Source organism: Salvelinus namaycush, chromosome 31 (assembly GCF_016432855.1).
Source record: "Salvelinus namaycush isolate Seneca chromosome 31, SaNama_1.0, whole genome shotgun sequence".
In the NCBI taxonomy this organism is placed as follows: domain Eukaryota; kingdom Metazoa; phylum Chordata; class Actinopteri; order Salmoniformes; family Salmonidae; genus Salvelinus; species Salvelinus namaycush.
The window spans coordinates 24440514-24462722 of NC_052337.1; the positions used below are offsets into that span (position 1 = coordinate 24440514).

The window sequence follows — 22209 nt, forward strand, 5'->3', positions numbered from 1 at the left end:
TCTCTCAAAGGTCTTACACTGCCCTTCTCTTTGTTTCCCTTTCATTCCTTTTATATCTTTCCCGGTCCTCCCTCTCTCCCCTCCAGAATGGCCTGTCCCCCATCCACATGGCGGCCCAGGGAGACCACATGGACTGTGTGAGGCAGCTCCTCCAGTACAACGCTGAGATCGATGACATCACGCTGGACCACCTGACCCCTCTACACGTGGCGGCCCACTGTGGTCACCACCGCATGGCCAAAGTGCTGCTGGACAAGGGGGCCAAGGCCAACGCACGTGCACTGGTCAGCAGCTCTTCTAAGTGTCCTTCTATTTCTGTATACTGGTGCTTAGTGTGTGAGGTGTACTGGAGATGTCCATTGGTCAGGCTTACTGAACCTTTATAACTGGGTTGCGTACAGCAGGCACAAAGAGTAGAAAACATTATGAGATACGAATAAGCATTATTGGACAAGTACAGGCAGTACCATTTCTGAATGTGTTCTCCCATTTTGTGCATACTAAACGCAACCCTATGCTGAATTTGCTACATTTTCGGTCTGTGTTTTTATATTGTGTTCAGAATGGGTTCACTCCCCTCCACATTGCCTGTAAGAAGAACCACATGCGCTCCATGGACCTTCTGCTGAAACACTCTGCCTCCCTGGAGGCCGTCACAGAGGTGAGATAACACTCTTTTGAAGAGCAATGGGACTTGTTGGGGTTCTCAGGACAAGCTGTACTTTTTGTTATTGTTGAAATTGTTGGGTGTCAATTCTGTCATTACAAAATATCTGGAGGTGTAAATGTAAGCGTAATGGTAATGAATTGTTATTCCCCTTAACCCTTAACTCTCCTCTCTCTTCATATGCCCCCTGTTTCTCTCTCCCATTAGTCTGGTCTGACCCCTCTTCATGTAGCAGCCTTCATGGGGCACCTGAACATTGTGAAGAACCTGCTCCATAGAGGAGCTTCACCCAACGCCTCCAATGTGGTGAGAGAACCCCCTTCATAACTTTTATTCCTGACACGGGGGGGACATTTCCATCACACTCTGATTGACTAGTAGTAACTTGTTGAAATGTTGAAATGAACACCAGCAAAGGTTATGGTAGATGGATTGGTATCTGGTCCATGCATTAATAATAATTTGATGACTAAGGCCTGGTCTCTGTGTGTATAAAGTGATATTTTATGTGTGTTATTGATATTACATAGCATAGTCATGTGTTTAATGGCAGAGTGATTGTGACAGGCTATGTGACCTCTGAACTGGGTTTGTGTAACAGAAAGTGGAGACACCCCTCCACATGGCATCCAGGGCAGGCCACTGTGAGGTGGCTCTGTTCCTGTTGCAGAACACAGCACAGGTGGATGCAAAGGCTAAGGTACTGCACACACTGTCATGCAACCATACATACTGCACACATCTACTGTATGTACGTCCTAATGTTTTACAACAATCTTTGTCCTGGCTGGAATACACATTTTCTTCAACTACAGTCTACAACACCATACACTGCACAAATACCTCACTGCTTGCTAGATACAGTTATCATTCCAACCTCTGTTTCTCCTCACTCTCACTCTTTTTCTCCATCCCTGTCTCTCTAGGATGACCAGACCCCTCTCCACTGTGCGGCCCGTATGGGACATAAGGAGCTGGTCAAGCTGCTCCTGGAGCACAAGGCCAATCCCGACTCGGCTACCACAGCTGGCCACACCCCCTTACACATCGCCGCCCGCGAGGGACACACCCACACCACCCGCATCCTCCTGGATGGGGCGGCCCAACAAACCAAGATGACAAAGGTTCTCCTTTAATTTACTGACTTTTTCTCTCTCTGTCTCTGTCTCTGTCTCTGTATATCTCTCTCTCTCTCTCTCTCTCTTTCTCTCTTTATGTCTCTCTCTCTCTCTCTTTCTCTCTTTATGTCTCTCTCTATCTATGTCTCTCTCACTCTCTCTCTCTTTCTCTCTTTCTCGTTCTCTCTAACCCCATTTCTCTCTCAAACTCATTCAATCTCAATCCTAATCCCTTCACACCTGACCTCTTGTAGTTCTCCTGCTCATGCTGAATGTGTGTTTGTGTGTCCAAGCAGAAAGGCTTCACTCCTCTCCATGTGGCCTGTAAGTACGGCAAGGTGGATGTGGTTGAGCTGCTGCTGGAGAGAGGAGCCAATCCCAACGCGGCTGGAAAGGTATGAAGAACACACTGCAACACAGCATGGACTGTCTTGTGCTTTTTATCAGTGTTAGGCATACTTATCAATGCTGTGACCCCCCATAAAGCTTATGGAACTTTCCTGTGACCCAAGTAACAAATAAACCTTCTATTCTTAGCACTGACCGTCTTTAATCACAGCCCAAAAGGAATCACTGTGTCCCACCATTTTAGAAGCGTTATGCGCCCACAAAGGCAGGCTGATATTCTGTTATTTCAATAGCTAGTGACAGTAGATGTGTGTATGTGTGTCCAAGCAGAATGGCCTGACTCCTCTACATGTGGCCGTCCATCACAACAATCTGGACGTGGCCAAGCTGCTGGTTAGCAAGGGAGGCAACGCACACAGCACTGCCCGGGTAAGAGGAACAATGTAACACACACACCACACGCATTACTATACTGTATACCCCCCCCCCCCCCCCCTTTTCAGGATCATTGTACAATATGACACACCCATTGATGATCCATTGCATTTCCCCTGCTGACTCCTGTGTCTGTCTACAGAATGGCTACACTCCCCTGCATATTGCAGCCAAGCAGAACCAGGTGGAGGTGGCCGGCTGCCTGCTGCAGTACGGAGCCTCTGCCAACGCTGAGTCTCTCCAGGGGGTCACGCCCCTCCACCTGGCCTCCCAGGAGGGCCGGCCGGACATGGTGGCCCTGCTCATCTCCAAACAGGCTAACGTCAACCTGGGGAACAAGGTACTGGACCAGAGAGAGGAACAATTCATCTCTGACCTTAGCAGGGTTTGAGGCAAGCTTTCAGGGATAGCTAGCTAAGTTACACAGGGTTTGATAGACATATGGTAAGATAAAGTGTTGAGGGCCTACAGGGCATGATGTTTTCATCACTGTGTCAAACCGGTTACTGTAATTACCTACTAGTATAGCATGCATGCTGTGGTACATATTTGACGGTCCACTGTGACTCAGACTGACTCAGAGCTGGTTAGTGAACAGACTGACCAACAGCCTCCTGTTCCCCCTGTGTCTATCAGAATGGACTGACCCCTCTGCACCTGGTGGCCCAGGAAGGTCACGTAGGGATAGCAGATACCCTGGTCAAACAGGGGGCATCAGTCTATGCAGCCTCACGGGTAAGGCATACATATGATATTAACCACACACCTCATAATAGAGTATAAAACCAGAACAGTTTTGTAATGTAGTGTAATGTAGTCCTTTTGTTACATTCAGTAGAGTGGGGTTCATTATAAGCAGTATAATGTACCACACACTATGATGGCATGTCATATCCAATACTTTCATACAGCATCCACACTCTCAAATATGTTTTACTGCTAGGACTGGTACAACAAAGCCACCAAGCTGTTTATAATGAGGCAGTAATGAGGCCATTGAAACACTGCCAACTCTCACTATTTTCTCTCTGTCTCTCTCTCCCTCCCTCCCTCTCTCGCTCTCCATCTCTCTTTCAGATGGGCTACACAGCGCTTCACGTGGCCTGTCACTATGGCAACATCAAGATGGTGAAGTTCCTCCTGCAGCAGCAGGCTCATGTGAACAGCAAGACCAGAGTGAGACGCTGCTGCTACACTCCTCCTTACACATGGCACCTGTTAGTGTGGCTCTGCCCTGCCTCACGTCACTTCCGCCTTCACTCCAATTACATTAGATTGGACATGGAATTTATATTGAATAACGTCTTGTCAATGTCAGCAATCTTGCATTTACCGTAGCACTCAAACTCTCTCTCTCTCTCTATGCTCCCCCTCTCCACCCCTCCTCTAGGTGGGCTACACTCCCCTGCACCAGGCCGCCCAGCAGGGTCATACTGACATCGTTACCCTGCTGCTCAAACACGGAGCCCAGCCCAACGACATCACCACTGTAAACACACCCTTCTTCCTTTTCCTCATCCCTCCATTCCACCCTTCTCCTCTAGATCTGCTTTTCCTTTACTATATATTCTCTTCTTCACTTCTTCACATTATCCCCTCATTGCTTTCCTCTACTCTCCTTCCATCATGCTTCCATCTACAGGCTTCTTCTGGTGTCTGATCTGTGTGCCTCCTGTCTGTCTCTGTTCTCTGTGGTAGAATGGGACTTCTCCTCTGGGCATCGCCAAGCGTCTGGGTTACATCTCTGTCATTGATGTGCTGAAGTTGGTCACAGAGGAGGCCGTTTCCGTGGTGAGCAGCACTTCACGTGGTTACTAGTGGGTTTGTGTATTCTGTGAATCTCTGACCTACAGTACAATAACATTTTAACTGGAATGATGTATTTGAGCATGTCAGATGATAGCACTCATTTCTCTCTCCTTCTCTTCACTTTTCCCAGATCACCACAGAGAAACATCGGATGAGTTTCCCTGAGACAGTGGATGAGATATTGGACGTTTCAGAGGATGAGGGTAGGTTGGTGCACTCCCGAGACACGTTTATTCTTAGCTCGTAAGGCTTTCTGTCAGAAATAGTACTTCTGTGTGTCTTGTGATTGTCAGCCCCAGTTCAGTGTCATGGCAGAGGACCGAAGACTAGAGAAAAAGGTCAAGCACTGCCATGAGACTGAAACTTTTATTTATTTAACTAGGCAAGTCAGTTAAGAACAAATTCTTATTTTCAATGACGGCATAGGAACAGTGGATTAACTGCCTTGTTCAGGGGCAGAACGACAGATTTTTAGCTTGTCAGCGCAGGGATTTGATCTTACAACCTTTCGTTACTAGTCCAACACTAACCACTAGGCTACCTGCCTAGTGGTTAGATGACTAGCCTAAACAATGCCTTTTTCCATTTGTTTTGTAGGCATTGCAGCGCTAACATTAGGTAGGACTGTGTCCGTCTCTTTGTTTTGTCCGGTCATCTGTTGGCTCGTGCAATTGTGCCTTCATTGCAAGCACTTTCTCATTCTCTATCAATCTCTCTTTATAACTCTCTCAATTTCTCTTACATTCTTCCTGCTATCCTCTTCTCTTTCTCGCTCTCTCTCTTTCCCCTCTCTTTTCTCTCTCTCTTCCTCTATGCTCAATGTAACAACAATGTCAGTGTTTTATTGGCATGTGATGTGGTCATGACATTTTCCTTTACCGCTCTGCCACTGACGGGTCCAGTCCGGCAGTGCTTAATTGATCAACAGACTAATTACACAGATACAACTCCAGCTGAGAAGCACTCAAGGAACAGCAAAAACACGTTGACTGTGTGTATACCTCTCTGTAACGGTTTGTAGTTATATGAACATTTTCCAGTAACCAAGGCTTTCCCTCCCATACAGAAATCCAATCTCTAATGGGCATGCTCACTAAAGCTGTAACCAACCAGGTGCCATGCTGGGGACCATGCAGTGTGTGTTCTATTCTGTGTTGTCAATCGTCTTGTTTTTCCATTGGTCTCCATGGGCTCTGGTTGTTGTCAGTTTGACTCCATTGCTTTGATCGATCTGAAACTGCTTGGTGATGTTACTATATGTGGAAATGGATGGTCGGTGGGCGGCAGTGGGTAGTGGTATAGTGGCTAATATGACAGTGTAGACTCTCTATTGACTTGTCTGTCTGTCTGTCTGTCTGTCTGTCTGTCTGTCTGTCTGTCTGTCTGTCTGTCTGTCTGTCTGTCTGTCTGTCTGTCTGTCTGTCTGTCTGTCTGTCTGCCTGTGCTCTGTAGGGGATGAGTTGCTGGGGATGGATGGTGCTCGCTACCTGAAGCTTGACGACCTCAGGGACCAGGATGATGATTTCCTGTCCCCTAAGAAGACCCTGAGAGACTTTGAGGGTGGACTGGGTACCACGTAAGTGACAGCGCCAGGGTCGGTCTGAACACGTTGTGCATCAGAGTCCAGTCATCTGAGGAAATGTCCTGAAATGTGAGGGAAAGGATTTTCCACCATATTCCTCTTTGGCCCACTCACTTCTTTTATCTCTTTCTTTTTTTGGTGTAGGCCATACTCTCCTGCTATTCCTAGAATCCCATGCGTGTCCCCAGAGACCGTCCTGCTGGAGGGGGTAATGTTTAAAAGAGTTATTAATTTGATTGGAAACAGGTGGTAGATTTATCTCATCAAACGCAGTTGCTAATGCTGATGATTAGAAAGTGCTCTCTCTCTCTCCCTCCCTCGGTCTCCACAGCACACCCCTGTCCCCCTGCCTAAGGACTATGATGAGGACTCTCTGATCCCCAGCAGTCCTGCTACAGAGACCTCCGACAACGTCAGCCCAGTGGCCAGCCCTATACACACAGGGTCAGTTTACTCCCTCTACAGTGCTTATGCACTACAAAACCTGTACACCCTATTACACACAATACTAACACATTACAAGTATAACGAATCTGCAGCTTTCTTCATATTTCTTCCATTCAGTGTGATTGCATCCCTTTTACGGGGTCATTATGATTGTTTTGTGATTTAGTGTTGAATGGATGATGATGTTGAATGAAGCACGGTTGGATAGTTATTCTCTCAATAATGGTGGTTCTCATTGGTTGCTGTTCAGGTTCCTGGTCAGTTTCATGGTGGATGCCCGGGGGGGCTCCATGCGTGGCAGCAGACACCATGGGCTGCGTGTCATCATCCCCCCTCGGACCTGTGCAGCCCCTACCCGTATCACCTGTCGTCTGGTCAAACCCCAGAAACTCACCACCCCTCCCCCGCTAGTGGAGGGAGAGGGCCTGGCCAGCCGTATCATCTCCCTGGGGCCCTCCAGTATGCAGTTCTTAGAGTAAGTGTGTGTGCAAATGTGTGCATATGTATATATGTCAGTCAATCACCCTGTATTTGATGGGACAGTGGAAACTTGCATTTCAATGTTCAGTGGAGAGTGATAGTGACGATTGTTTTATAGGGGGGAATTTTTTTTTTAGGAGCATTAATCACAATAGATTCAAATACATTAATCACACAAAAATCACAATGTCAAACAATTACTCTGTTCATAATTGGATCAGAGAGGCATACATTGGAATAATTTTCAAATAAATGTTTCATATACATAAATAAAAAAGCCTACATGTCAAAGTGTAGGTGATATGCATATTGACCACAGCCTCATGTCAAAACCGATGCTGACATGAGGCGCCAGAAAATTTTGCCAAACTTTAATGAGACTTTTAATTACATATATATAGGCTAGTGTCATGTTTGAAAAATATAATGAAGGATAATTAACGTCTAAAGGCTTGATAGTGCCTGTTGTGCACTGCACATCACCCACCTGGAATCTGAGCAATCAATCAATCACATTTATTTATAAAGCCCTTCTTACATCAGCTAATGTCACAAAGTGCTGTACAGAAATCCAGCCTAAAACCCCAAACAGCAAGCAATGTAGAAGCACGGTGGCTAGGAAAAACTCCCTTGAAAGGCCAGAACCTAGGAAAAAACCGAGAGAGGAACCAGGCTATGAGGTGTGGCCAGTCCTCTTCTGGATGTGCCGGGTGGAGATTATAACAGAACATGGCCAAGATGTTCAAATGTTCATAGATGACCAGCAGGGTCAAATAATAATAATCACAGTGGTTGTCAAGGGTGCAACAGGTCAGCACCTCAGGAGTAAATGTCAGTTGGCTTTTCATAGCCGATCATAGTATCTCTACCGCTCCTGCTGTCTCTAGAGAGTTGAAAACAGCAGGTCTGGGACAGGTAGCACGTCCGGTGAACAGGTCAGGGTTCCATAGCCACAGGCAGAACAGTTGAAATTGAAGCAGAAGCACGGCCAGGTGGACTGGGGACAGCAAGGTGTCATCAGGCCAGGTAGTCCTGAGGCATGGTCCTCGTGCTCAGGTCCTCCGAGAGAGGGAAAGAAAGAAAGAAAGAAAAGAGAAAGTGAGAGAGAAAGTGAGAGAGAAAGTGAGAGAGAATTAGAGAAAGCACACTTAAATTCACACATGACACCGGATAATACAGGAGAAATCCTCCAGATATAACAGACTGACCCTAGTGCCCGACACATAAACTACTGCAGCATAAATACTGGAGGCTGAGACAGGAGGGGTCGGGAGACACTGAGGCCCCATCCGACTGAGGGCCAAACAGGCAGGATATAAACCCACCCACTTTGCGAAAGCACAGCCCCCACACCACTTGAGGGATATCTTCAACCACCAACTTACCATCCTGAGACAAAGCCCACAAAGATCCACAAAGAGTATAGCCCACAAAGATCTCCGCCACGGCACAACCCAAGGGGGGTGCGCCAACCCGGACAGGAAGATCACGTCAGTGACTCAACCCACTCAAGTGACTCACCCCTCCTAGGAACGGCAGAGGCGATCATCATGTTGAAACAATTTAAAACTATAAACTTAATTGTTTAAAACTAAAAACTGTCATTTTTGGAAGCATGTCTTACCTTGTTTCAAAGTAGCCTTGACAAAATGCGACTATAGAAATGTTGAGGGAGTTACTTTAAACACTTAATATGCCTTTGAAACCAGCATTTTCCAATGTTCTATTGGTTTTCAAATCAACTTTCCTTTACTTTCATAATCCTAGTAACCCATGCTAGTTGATGCATCTTTAGATCTCCCCTCTTTATTCATTTCGAAAAGGATATTTTCATCTGTCACATGAAACCGCTCGCGCGTGTGGTAATTGCATTTTGGAACGTTTGCGCATAGCCTACAGCCATGTGTGCGTTGTTGAGCTTATAATATGAACAAATACAACTGTGTCAAAATGTTAAGCTAAACGGTCTGATTTGTTGCATCAGCCTCATTGCTTTTCTAAATGTTTTAATTTGCAGTGGTTTTATGATTTTTGGATCTGTCATCCCAGAGCTGTCCCAGAAGACTGTTTTGAACTGTATACATATTTTTTTATCATCCCAGGGATGACGGGATGCCCTTAATTTCGAGCCCTGGAGGGATTTATTTTATAAAGACATTACAAGTATTTGTGACCGACCTGAATTCGGTCATATGTTGCAAAATTTGATATTGTGTTTTTTTCCAGTGAATAAAAGTACAGACTCGGACCTACAAAATGGTATATCATATAATGCAGTTGAGGAACAATGGGAAAGTAATTCTGCTTTGAAAGTTGATAAGCTTTGAACCCCACTTTTGAGAAAATGGCTCTTGAATGTTCTGGTACACCTACTGGAGACCTCTTCTTTGTCTACACCTATTCAGCATCGTTCAAACCCTGTTAAGCCTTAGCCCCACCCATCTCTTTAAGTATCCACATGTGAGGCCATGTGGTAAACAGAGTGGGTAAGGTAGTGCAGCAAACAACCAAAGATGTCAAGACTAAAATTGGTGAAAGTAGTAGCTAACAATATGGAAAAACTCCAGGTAAAAATACACTTGATCTGGTCCTTGGCCTATATCCTAATCTGACTTTGGTGCAGGTCATGTTGTTCTTCACATGATAGTCTCTGGTAAACACACACTATATCAAATAAAATCTAAGTGTAATTGTCATATGCACAGTATACAGAAGGTGTAAATGGTACAGTGAAATGGTTACTTGCATAGTAGCAATATAAAAAATAGAAAGTGTCCAGATAAGAATATTTTATCATTATTAGATGATGCTTACCCAGGCACACTTGTCTAAATTGATAGGTCATGTAATAGAAAGTCTATAACCACCCTCCAGCCATATCTAGCTAAGTGGATGTGTCACTATAGTCTAGACATATACACAAGTCCATGAATTTAAATAGATGGCCATAATCACCCCCAGATACACCTGGCTAACTTGATGGGTCATATAATCATCTGGAGTCTTTCGTTTAGACATGTAGCACATATCATACATGTAACGTTAGCTAGCAAGCCTGCAAGTTAGTACATTTTAACCTATAATGAAAACTACTTTCTGTCACGTTCGTCGTAACATTGAAGAGAGGACCAAGGCGCAGCGTGATATAAATACATTCTTCTAATTTATTATAACGTAACGAAGAATACTTAACACACTTACAAAACAACAAACGAACGTGAAGCTATAATTTAAACAAGTGCAGACACAGGCAACTTACACATAGACATAGACAATCACCCACGAACTACCTAATGAATATGGCTGCCTAAATATGGTTCCCAATCAGAGACAACGATAGACAGCTGTCTCTAATTGAGAACCAATCTAGGCAACCATAGACATACATACACCTAGACTAGACACTGCCCCATAAACATACAAAACCCCTAGACAATACAAAACACATACATCCCCCATGTCACACCCTGACCTAACTAAAATAATAAAGAAAACAAAGATAACTAAGGCCAGGGCGTGACACTTTCTGACAAAATTAGAAACGTATAATATCTGAAAATGTAGCTAGACTCTTACACGTGTACATGGATGAACGCTTCACGGCAGACTGTAACCCCTTTAACTCAGTTTTGTTTGTACAGCTTGTTTGGTCCGAGTTGTGTCAAGTCACTCTGGTTCAAAGTGATTGTTTGCAGAAAGTAGTCCATCACAACTTTTTCCCACTGATGTCGGTAGCGCCTGCTAAATTCAGGGCAGCAATGTTGTTGAGAGCAGTGGCAACACTTTTGCAGTTCTCCATGGCTAACGTTTATCTTTCAGAAAAGCCGTGGTAGCAAGGATTATTTACACATACTAAGCAGCTCATGTTATAGACAGAAGCATGTTACATGACAGACCAATCCGATCTCATTTCTCGGCATGTCCAGCCCATCCATTTTCTCAGCCAATCCGTGGCTAAAACTCGTAATTTAACCATTTTATTTGTATTTACAGATGACATACACGTTTGTTATTAAGGCACATGAACATTCACATGTTCCAGAAGGGATTTCTGACAAAAAACGTTCAAATGCCTTTCCTGTGAAGTAGTGACGTGCGACATATGACTAGCTTCCTGAAACGGGTCGCATTTGATTGTAATTGTAATTTTATAGGCTATCAAGGGTGGCCAACCATCCTCCAGGGGAGCCTTAAAGGGGCAGTGTTGTATTTTGAGACAGGCTTGAATATGCAAAGAAGCCAATAGGCAGCCTACATTTTTGTCTGATTCTCTATGGTAAAAAAGGTAGTAATGTATTTTATTTTGTAAAGTGGTTCCTTGCATCATACAATGATGTAAAAATGGTGTTACAGACCAAGTGGCTTGAGCTTTTGGACAAGTACAAAATCAGTCCTACAAGTGGCTAAAAAAGTTAATATCAAGCCCTGAATAGTATAATAATAGTATGTTAATGTAGAGTGGTAATGTCTCTATAGGCCAGTGATAGTGGAGATTCCCCACTTTGCTGCTCTGGGTCGAGGGGACCGGGAGCTGGTGGTTCTGCGCAGTGAGAACGGCTCTGTCTGGAAGGAGCATCGCAATCGCTATGGCGACGAGGTGCTGGAGACCATTTTGAATGGCATGGATGAAGGTCAGTGTAACAATGATAAATGTCATCCCCCTAAAGCAGAGCCAGCTGCATCTTCATGCACTATCCTGTCTATCTAAGGACAGACTATTCACATGTACCACACATTTAAGTAGTCTACAGTATATCATTTGAACAACAATGTTATACACACAAAAACATACTTATACACAAACCTAATCCATATGCCTTTCTCTCTGCCGCCCCTCCCTCAGACCTGGAGAGTCACGAGGAGTTGGAGAAGAAGAGAATCCGCCGAATTATCTCCACTGACTTCCCCCTCTACTTCGCTGTGGTGTCCCGCGTCCAGCAGGAGAGCGACCTGATTGGCCCAGAGGGAGGTCAGCTGACCAGTAACCTGGTCCCTCATGTCCAGGCCATCTTCCCTGAGACAGCGGTCACCAAGAGAGTTCGGCTGGGGCTGCAGGTGAGGAAGAGGATGAGGAAGATAAAGAGGAGGGGAGAGAGCAGCAGAGATATGTTCAGCAGTTTCAGACACCGAACATCCCTCCTCTGGATTCTGTCTTTTTAAAGAGGACTTTATGGAAATGCAGGTTTTCATGCAGGAGTGAATAATGCTTTCTGCACTGCTCTTACAAAGAGCTGTCCCAGGACTGTATTCAATCAAGTTTGATTGAATGGGACATCTTGGCAGGTAGCTGCTCTGTTTAGCTTACTCAATCAGTGCTGTCTGCCCTGCCAAACAAGCAAGGTTGGCACCACAGCAACAATGGAGCTGGCTAATGCATCAAACTGACTATGGAATATACACATAGAAACTGGCACTCAGGAATGCTGACTACCTCCAAATACTGAAGCTGGATTCGTTTTATTTTTCCATGACCACAGTTTGTTGTTTTATTTCTTGCTGAATCTGTGTCCCATATTGCTTAATTTTTTGTACACTGTAGTTGTCATATAGCATTTTTGCATGTATGAATGTTGTCTTTTTCTTTTTTTCTTCACACTTCAGTTCCCTGAGCTAAATCCTGCTACGCTGACAAAGATGATGAACTGATATTCAAATGTGCATGTTACTTGGTTTTATGTGTGAGTATGATTGTGTGCACTTTTTGTCCATTGGTTAGATGTACAGTATGTTCAGGTAGGACTATGTATTATGTTGTCTGAATATGTGTGAGTTTGTCTTAATAATAGTTTGTTGACTGTGCTCCGGAGGGCGAGTAATGTGAGACAGAAAGTTAGAAACTAATTATGTTATATTTATTCCTATTTTTGTCTCCCATTTTAATGCATCACCTGTCCTTTCTCCTTTATCCCTTTCTCTTTTCTCTCACTCTTTCTCCTCTCCCTTCTTTCCTCTCCCTCTTCAGGCTCAGCCAATCCCAGACGAGCTGCTGACTCGACAGCTTGGTAACCAAGCGACCTTCAGTCCAGTGGTCACGGTAGAGCCACGACGACGCAAGTTCCACCGGCCAATCGGATTACGAATCCCACTGCCCCCTTCTTGGAGGGAGAGTCCACGTGACGCTGGGGATGGGGACACCACCAGCCTGCGCCTCCTCTGCAGTGTCATTGGTACGGTCCGGCGTGGAGTTTAATTATACCCTTAACAACTGATTCATGGCCAATAGCGTTCATTGCCAACAAAAGTGTTAGGACAGGGGTGAAGGCGAGAGAACTAGTGCTGACCAACAAAAAGCATCACGACCCAAGCCAGTCTGTTTTATGAAAGCGGTACAGGGACAATAGCAGGTCTCTGAGGGGAAAGAGAGGGAAAGAGGAAGTGGAGGTGTATAAAAAGAGAGATGAAACAGTCCTTTGTCTCCCAGGTGGAACAGCACCTGCCCAATGGGAGGATATCACTGGCACCACCAAGCTGATGTACGCCAACAACTGCGCCAACTTCACCACCAACGTCTCCGCAAGGTGTGTCCTAATTCACACTCACAACAGTCAGCCATGCACTCTCCTTTAGAGGTTATACAAAATGTATGAAGCAGAACACCCTGATACTATTTACCCAATGCATATAGCCAGATGTAACCTCATCCTGTGCCAAACCACATTGAGTTCCACCCCCTGACGATATGGAACACCTGACTTTCCATTACTTTTACTCTTTAACACAACACCCACTCTCTCTAACGACTATCCATCACCCTTCTCTGTGCGTCATCTCTCCTCTCATCCTCTGCCCAGGTTCTGGCTGGCAGACTGCCCTCGCACGGCCGAGGCGGTGACCTTCGCCAACCTGCTGTACCGGGAGCTGATGGCAGTGCCCTACATGGCCAAGTTTGTGATATTCGCAAAAATGAATGAGGCGCGCGAGGGCCGCCTACGCTGCTACTGCATGACCGACGACAAGATGGACAAAACCCTGGAGCTGCACGAGAACTTCAGCGAGGTGGCACGGAGCAGGGATATAGAGGTCAGCAAGGGGCAAGGGTCAGGGGAAAGGGTTTTAGTGTGTGTCAGTAGGTTCTACTATATTTAAATATGTTCACATAACTCAGACATTTGTGTAAATAATCCATTGAAGGCAATGGAGGATTTTTCTCCCCTGACTCTCTGTCGCCCCCTAAGGTGATGGAGGGCATGCCGCTGCACCTGGAGTGTTCTGGGAACCTGGTGCCTGTGAGGAAGGCCACTCAGCAGCCACGTAGCTTCAGCTTCCAAGCCTTCAGAGACAACAGACTGCCTGTCTCGGTCAAGGTCCGTCTCCCACTCATTCTCTATGTTTTCCCATAGGTATTGTGATCCAGTCAATTTAATTGAAATGTCCTTCTGTCAGTCAGTCTGTTTTATTCCTTCCAGGACATGTCAGTCTGTCAAACTGTCTGTTTATGCATTTAACATGTTAGTCAGACAGGTTTTGTGTTGAATCAACAGTTGGTTGGTCGACAGTCAGTCGGTCTTTTTATCCAATCTACATGTCTGTGTGTACATCTGTCCCATCCATCTATCTCTTTATATTTTTACAATCATTGTGTACCTTCTCCCATCTCTATCACTCCATCTCTCCAACTGTTTCAATTCTATCTTTCTCTCCTTGTTTAACTGTGTTGAGTTCCAACCAACACTTTTCTATCACATACACCCTGTCCCTCTATCTGTGTGGCTGTCTGTGTTCCTCTCTGTTTGTGTGTCTATGGTATGTGTCTGCGTGTGCGGCCATATCTTTGTCTACCAATAAATCTGTCTGTGTCATCTGTATGTCTTTCTGTGTGGCTTTGAGTGTGAAGTGCGCTTCCGTCTCAGCCAGTCTCAGACGAGTGTGTTGTGATGTATTCTCCACTGTGGTGTACCTACCGACTCTCTCCCTAGCTGTAACTGTGTGCACATCCTTTAGCTCTTTCACCTTCTTGCCTGCCTGCCAATCTTGTGGCCTGCCTGTCTGTATGTCTGTCTCACTGTCTCTCTTTCTCTCTCTCACGGTCTCTGTTACTGTCTGATCTGACAGACGCCCAGGTAAATGTGCAGGTAAATCTCTCTCTCTCTCGCCTGCCTATGGACTGCTTCCATCCCTTCCCTGCTGTGTTTCTGCTCGACAGACCCACTACACTGCAGGTTGTCTAATTCCCACCTTTGCTCTGTTCTTCTTCCCCCTCTCTTTTTTTTCATTCTTTTTCACCCTATCCTCTTGTCCATCCTCTTCTTTATCCTTCATATCTGCTCCTCTTACCTCTGTCACTCTCTCTTGTCTCTCCTCCTCGAATCTACCTCTTCTGGTTTTCCTGCTTCTCTCTCTCTCTCTCTGTCTCTCTGTCTGTGTGTCTCTCTCTCTCTCTCTCTCTCTCTCTCTCTCTCTCTCTCTCTCTCTCTCTCTCTCTCTCTCTCTCTCTCTCTCTCTCTCTCTCTCTCTCTCTCTCTCTCTCTCTCTCTCTGTGTATCTATCAGGTTAGAGACAGCAATAAGGAGGCCTCTGGGTTCCTTTCTTTCCTACGAAAGTCTACCAAGTATGAGGACTCCCAGCATGTGCTGTGTAACCTCAACATCACCATGCCACCCTGTGTCAAGGTACACACAGTCTCTCATACACCCACTAAACTACTCACATGCAAACCCTTTTAACCCTTCTAAACCACACTCCACGACCAACATTACACACTCACAACCCCTCTTAACCTTGCCAATACAAAAATATATTATTTCCGTTCTACATTAGCAGATATCATTACAGTCATTAATTGAATTGACATTTTGAATGGGGTGTTTTTTTGCTTTATTGTTGCTGTTGATTGATTGGTTCTTTAATGTTGCTGTTGATTGATTGGTTCTCAGTCGTAACAAAAGATCTCTCTTAGGGAGCTCTGTCTGCACCTTCCTCGGCTGATGAATGATCAGTTGAGCTTTGAAGGCTTAAAAAAGACCTGAAATACAGACTTTAAGAGATACCGTATCTAAAGAGACTAGTCAGTCTGTTGATTGGTGGTTTTAAAAGCAAAGATTCACCAAATATTTAGATGTCCTGCTATCATCCCAGTGCTATTTTAAGCATTTTTAAAAATCTCAAAATCAGTTTTATTTACACTAAGATAGTACAGTACAAAGTAATAGTCACAAAAGCAGCATAGATACAATAAACCACATTCAAACATATCATTAGACAACCTTGGGAGAAGTAGCTGGTATTTCAGAGGAAGCAGCCATATCTAGTCACTGATGTGTGTGTGCTTTGTGACTGTGTCCCTTGTGTGTGATCCAGGTTGTGGGGAGTGAGGAGCGCAGGCGAACTCTGACCCCACTGGCCCTGAGGGAGCGCTACAGCATGCTGAACGAGCCCGGTCTCGGTAAGTCATACCATGCCTGTCCAGAAGCCCTCTCCCCACTATACAGGAGGAGACAGGGCCTGAATGTTGCACCCCTTCTTCCCTGCTTCCCAGTCTACTACTCTCTCTATTTTATGCATGCATGAGCCTTGGATGCACTGCACTACTACGCCCCATAATACACAGCAGTGTGATGATGGCGCTATATTGATTATGTGCCAAAGATTAGCTAATACCTACACATCCAAACAGCTCCATTGAAAACTAGAACCCTTCCAGAGTTCTGGTAACATTAGTACTGAATGACCTGTTATGGTTTGCATGCCGCTGGTGCTGGTTGCTCCACTGCGAGTCCTGTTAGCATGGCGGATATTTAGCATTTAGCTTAGCGCTGGGAATGGGCGGGTCCTCACAGTGGAGCCAGACAGAGGAGCCCTCTGTTTGGCCCATGGTAGATGAGCAGAGAAAGGAAGGAGTGCTAATTGGTTACATGGTGAAGCACAGCACTGGTACCTTGCACCTCAGTTCCTCATGGTTATGTTACGCTAACAGAATGGACTGGTGTCTGAATGATTGCCTCCAATACTCTACCTACCTCTAACCTACCCTGCCTATAGTCTGCTAACACACATGGATTGTATGGGCAAAAACACTATACTCTGTGGGTAATGTGTCAAGGTAAGTTTGCTATTATCTTTTTTAAAAGCAACTGATTTTAATGGGTTTGATTTGTTGGGTATTTTGGTGGTTAGTTTGGTCTCCTTTAATGAGTAACATGGAAAATGGTGTAAAAATGTTACAGTTGTTGTTCTATACTGTTTATACAGTTTACAGTGTTCAGTTGTAAAGTCGGGATTGAGTAATTCATTTGCAGTAGATGTTCTGAGTCAGACACAGTTGTGCTTGTAAAGTATATTTAGCTCTGAGACTGTTCTGTTTCTGAAGTTGTCTTTTTTTCCAGTGAATGCCATGGAGAGGACCGAGCTCAAGATCTCTCTCATATCTGAACAGCTGGGCTTGAGCTGGGCAGGTCAGTGCTCCTCTACATGGGTGATACTGTATACAGTCTACTATATGTGGTAAGATAAACTTACATACGTATTTGATTGACCTAATTATTTATTCTCCCTCTCAGAGTTGGCGCGGGAGCTGCATTTTGGTGTAGATGACATTAACAGAATCAGGGTGGAGAATCCTAACTCCCTCCTGGACCAGAGTTCAGCCCTGCTCAATCTGTGGGCCGGCCGGGAGGGCAAGAGGGCCAAGAGTGAGTCTCTATCTGTCTGTCTGGCTGTCTGTCTCTCAGTCTGTGTCTTACTACAGTCCCCCAACACAACTCTCTTCATTCCTTTCCCTATTTTCTGCCCTCTCTCTCTCCTTTACTTTCTCTTTCCCTCTGTCAGTGGAGAGTGTGTATGGGGCTCTCAAAAACATTGACCGTTCAGACATTGTGAGTTCAGTGGAGGGCCAGCCACAGGCAGAGGCCGGGGCCTCAGAGGAGGGTGCCTGCAGACTGGCCGACCGCGACTCCACCCTGCTCTCCCCCAGTGTTATCAATGGTAAGAGACACATGCACAGAGATGTGCACACACACACACACACACACACACACACACACACACACACACACACACACACACACACACACACACACACACACACACACACACACACATACATACAGTTGCGCTCACACACACACACATTCCACCAATGTGATCAGTAGTATGAATAGACCATACTTGCCCCTAGTAATGTCAATGGTGAAAACAAGATCAATGAGAAGCCCAATACTCTTCCCAACTGTATGGGTAACACAGATTGAACCTTATCTCTGTTGCTCCACAAGAGATCACGGACACAGGTCGGCCACCTGTAGTCTTCAAGCCACGAGTTATTAGGCACCCATTTTTCAGAAGGGGTAAGTGGGGTGCATGGTTGATTTCTTCTGATGATTCTCAAAGGATTTTGAGTCACGTCTGAGGAAGGGTGCGATTTCCACCATAACCCAGTGATATGTGAGCATGTAATGTGAGCATTTCCTTATTGCATTTTGGTGACAGCCGTCATTCCAGTTTCACTGTTCTGACACCTCATGCTTTAGGCCTGAACATGATGGTTCTCACATGACATCATAGGAGATGTGAGGATAAAACCTCAAATAAACACAACTTGAAGACATATGACATTTGAAATGACAGTTCTACACATTGAGTTAGTAATTAGGAAAGACTAAAATATACATTTTACCACTGTGTGTTTATGTTTTAGTCAAGTATATGGATGAGTCGGATATGCGTGCGTGTGTGTGTGTGGGGGGGTGAACACTAAGTGGCACTAGTACACAGTTTGCACACAGTTTGTGTGCTCTGGGCCTCCATACCTTGTTCCTTTGTTACTCCCCTCTGTCTCTCCTAAGTCTGTCCCTCGTTCTCTATGTGTCTGTGACATGTCATATCTGCCGCCCTCCTCTTCCTCCTCCTCAAAGCTCTTCCTCTCCGACCTCTGACCTCATATTGACCTCTGGGCCTCTCCTCTCTCCTGTCATCTTATTTTCTCGTGCTCACGTGTTCAGTCAAGCTAACCTCAAATCAGCTAACCTCCTCTCTCGGTGTAGCTCTGTGTCTATACATGTGCATGCTGCCTGACTCACTGTACCTCTCTCTGTGTCTCGCATCAGGGAAAGGTGTGTTTCTATAGGTCTGGGAGGGTCAGTGTTGATGTGTTGTGGGGTGGAGGGGTGTCAAAATACAGGTCTTGCTATCAAAATAAACATTTGCTGTTTTGGAATAAGAACTGTGTATTTGCATGGCATGCTTTCTGTATGACTATTTCCTTATGTGTATTTTACTTTTTCTTGTTTCTCTGCTTTTTGTCGAACTTGTTTTAAATGCTGTATTAACTCCTTAAATCTCAGTGGGGTTTCTGTGAATTCTATGGTGTTGGTTTAATGCTAGGCTGTAACACAAAGTTGACCGAACAGCACATAATGTTCTAAAAATAATGTAGCTGTGACATGACAGCTTTGTCATTAAGACAATGTTGTCGTAATGTTACAGATACATTGTTAGAATGTTATGTGCCAGCTAATGTGTTCGATGGTGTGGAGGAGTGTGTGGGTGTGTGTGTTCCTGAGTACAGTGACCTGTGAACTGTGTGTGTGTGTGTTTTCATGTGTCTCTGTATGTTTGTGTGTGCTGTTCATAGGTGGACAGTGCTGTGCATTGTATTTGTGTGTTTGTAGATTGACAATCTATGTGGAGTTGTTGTGCTTCACTATGTGTTGTAATGTTATTTTTACACTTTTGTCTTTAAATTGGGAGGTACAGTAAGGATTAATCCAGATAAACCATCGTTATTCCAACTCATTTCTTCAACATCCGTTTAATTCAGAACATCTCTACCCCTCTTCATCCTCACCTCTACTGTCTCTGTACTGCATCTTCACCATAGCATCCCAAAAACAAACATGCACGCTCACATACACTAACACACTTTTACAGTTAAACTATTCTCCATAGGCATCACCACTCTGAAAGAAATAAAGCCAGACTTCATTCATTAGTCCAGTGTCCATGAACACTTCAGTTCCTTCTCCACCTTACTATCACATTACATCATACTCATTACCACCTAGAACACAGACTGTCAAGATGTAAATATACAAAGAAGTCACACTGAAAGCCTTTTAAGATGGACAGAACAGAGAAAGACAACCATGATGATAGGAGACAGACAGAAAGACAGATATATTTGTATGTGTGCCTGTGTGTGTGTGCACTTGTGCATATGTGTGTGTGAGGGTGAGTGCAAGTGCAAGTAACTTGTCATTTTCCCAGCAGCTTCCTGACCCTCTCACTTGTGATTAGGTTTGGAACGATAATGGAATTTGTATCTCAATGATTATAGTATCACAATAAAATGTTTTTATCACGATAATAGACATTGGAGCCTATCAGTTTCAATCTAAATGTTGTTGCCAATAACTAATTGAGAACAATGAAAATGATATTGCGATAAACATGGACACAATTCAATTCAATATCACAGGTATCATTGAACATGCGTATCGTGATAATTTGGTAGTATTGATTATCGTGCCAACCCAACTTACCCCAAACACCCCACTCACCTGCTCTCTCTTAATATCTTGGATGACAGTGTCAACTGCCACTCCACATTCTTACTTATTAAGAAAACCTACCACTTCACCCCTTTCCCACAGACAATGGACAGACAATAAATAAGACTCCATGTCTAAGCCTGTATTCCCTATATAACACCTGCTGCTCTCAGGGTGAAAATCCTGTCACATGTCACAATACTGTAAAACTGCTTCCTTCCATGCAGCCTCCATTTGAACCACTGACATATCACCAGATCAGTGGTCTGCAAAATCACTGTTTTTCATGGAACGTGAGACACTTTTTTCACTACTACTGACTCCAAGAAGGTGCCAGTGAGTGTGTGTGCTTTCTTAGAACTGGAAGTAGTGAAAACAAATCTAGTCACTTTCTCTTACCCAGCATATTGTGACACAGGACTGAGCCCCACTGTTTCCTATAGGGCAAAGAAACAGACCCACTACTCCCACATCCCTGTCTAATCCTCCTCTCCCCTCCCCTCCTCTAACTCCCCCATCCCTGTGCCTGCGTGGTGTTAGTCTCCCTCTCTCTTTATCTCGCCTCCCTCCCAGGTTACGGGCTGGTGCAGGAGGAGCTGCTCTCCCCGGCCTCCTTGCAGTACAGCCTGCCCTCTCCACTGGGTGCTGAGCCCTACTGGCAGGAGGTGTCCAGTCTGGAGTGTGCCCCAATCGCCACCACCGAAGAAGACATCCTGATGGAAATGTCTGAAGTGCAGGTGTGGCCCTCGGGGGTCAGCCCCTCTCTGGTCACAGTGGAGGACTCATCCCTGGATGGCAGCAGCCGGGCTGACGACTCAGAGGGGGCCACCCTGTCCCTTCCCTTCAGCCTGGGGCGCCCCAGCAGTGGGGCAAGCGGGGCCAGTGGCTCCATCATGGGGCTGGAGGAGGAAGAGGAAGGGGAGGTAAAGGAGGTGCGGCAGGAGCCGGCAGACAGGGACAGGGTGAGGGCCAGCGGTGCGGTGCCAAAGGTCAACCTGAATGGCCAGCTGGGAGGTCAGAGGTCGGAGGGCAGGAGGGTGGAGGTAGCAGCATCAGTGGCGGGCAGCAGTGTGACCGGAGGAGGAGGAGGAGGAGTAGGGCAGAGTTCAGAGGAAGGGCTTTCTGTTGTTTCAGGACAGCAGGTCTATGCCCAGCTGTGTGAGATGTCAGGACTGAGCCGAACCATGGAGCACAACGGAGACAACAGGTGAGACTCAGTCAGGGGTTCAGACTGGTCTAGTCAGACAGTCCTGCTCTCAACCTTATGCTCTATGTGTGTACTGAGTCCATACTCAATACTCAATTCCATGAATACATTATGGCATTCTTTTTTCGTGTATTTTGTCTGTCTGTCTTGTTCTCTTTCCTACTCGCACCTCTGTCTCTGTCACTCTGACTTTCTACTCCTCTGTCCACTCCGTCTCTCTGTCCCTGTCTCCCCCTCTCTCTCAGGGTGTTGGGAGGCAGTGCATTCCAGCCATACCTACCCGACAAGGACTCCCTGCATGGCTGGGCGGGGTTGCAGACACCCAGGCTGCCCCGGCAGAGTGTGGAGACGCTGATGATGTTACCAGGGTCACGCGAAGCCCAGGAGGCTATCTTGACGCCGGTGTGTGACATGGGGCATGCTGTGCAGGCAACTGTTTGGCACGCAGCCCTTTGACAAGGGGCTGGGCTTCTTTCATCAGGAGGCGGGGCCTGGGAGCAGGAGCGGAGGCGGGGCCAGGTCAGGTTGTCACGCCGACTGACCACCTGCTGCTTCCTGTGCCTGGAGGAGGGACTTCCTGTCCATGCCTGCGATAGATAGGACAATCTTTTAATTTGGTTTCAATCATCAAA

At 45.6% G+C, this 22209-nt stretch overlaps 1 protein-coding gene across 1 annotated transcript in view; it reads left to right on the forward strand.

Moving 5' to 3' along the window:
* LOC120025522 (ankyrin-1-like) overlaps positions 1–22033 on the forward strand; it is an 86695-nt gene extending 64662 nt beyond the window's left edge. Inside the window, exons 10-40 of the mRNA XM_038970089.1 lie at positions 87–284; positions 563–661; positions 875–973; positions 1269–1367; positions 1594–1791; positions 2082–2180; positions 2464–2562; positions 2711–2908; positions 3205–3303; positions 3646–3744; positions 3959–4057; positions 4267–4359; positions 4508–4580; positions 4975–4995; positions 5830–5953; positions 6104–6182; positions 6291–6403; positions 6657–6881; positions 11363–11517; positions 11730–11941; positions 12849–13053; positions 13308–13404; positions 13678–13906; positions 14062–14190; positions 15376–15495; positions 16184–16286; positions 17209–17277; positions 17383–17514; positions 17651–17806; positions 20944–21577; positions 21823–22033. Of these exons, the coding sequence (XP_038826017.1) occupies positions 87–284; positions 563–661; positions 875–973; positions 1269–1367; positions 1594–1791; positions 2082–2180; positions 2464–2562; positions 2711–2908; positions 3205–3303; positions 3646–3744; positions 3959–4057; positions 4267–4359; positions 4508–4580; positions 4975–4995; positions 5830–5953; positions 6104–6182; positions 6291–6403; positions 6657–6881; positions 11363–11517; positions 11730–11941; positions 12849–13053; positions 13308–13404; positions 13678–13906; positions 14062–14190; positions 15376–15495; positions 16184–16286; positions 17209–17277; positions 17383–17514; positions 17651–17806; positions 20944–21577; positions 21823–22033 (4566 nt within the window). The remainder of the gene's footprint in view (positions 1–86; positions 285–562; positions 662–874; positions 974–1268; positions 1368–1593; positions 1792–2081; positions 2181–2463; positions 2563–2710; positions 2909–3204; positions 3304–3645; positions 3745–3958; positions 4058–4266; positions 4360–4507; positions 4581–4974; positions 4996–5829; positions 5954–6103; positions 6183–6290; positions 6404–6656; positions 6882–11362; positions 11518–11729; positions 11942–12848; positions 13054–13307; positions 13405–13677; positions 13907–14061; positions 14191–15375; positions 15496–16183; positions 16287–17208; positions 17278–17382; positions 17515–17650; positions 17807–20943; positions 21578–21822) is intronic.
* Positions 22034–22209: the final 176 nt, after the last annotated feature.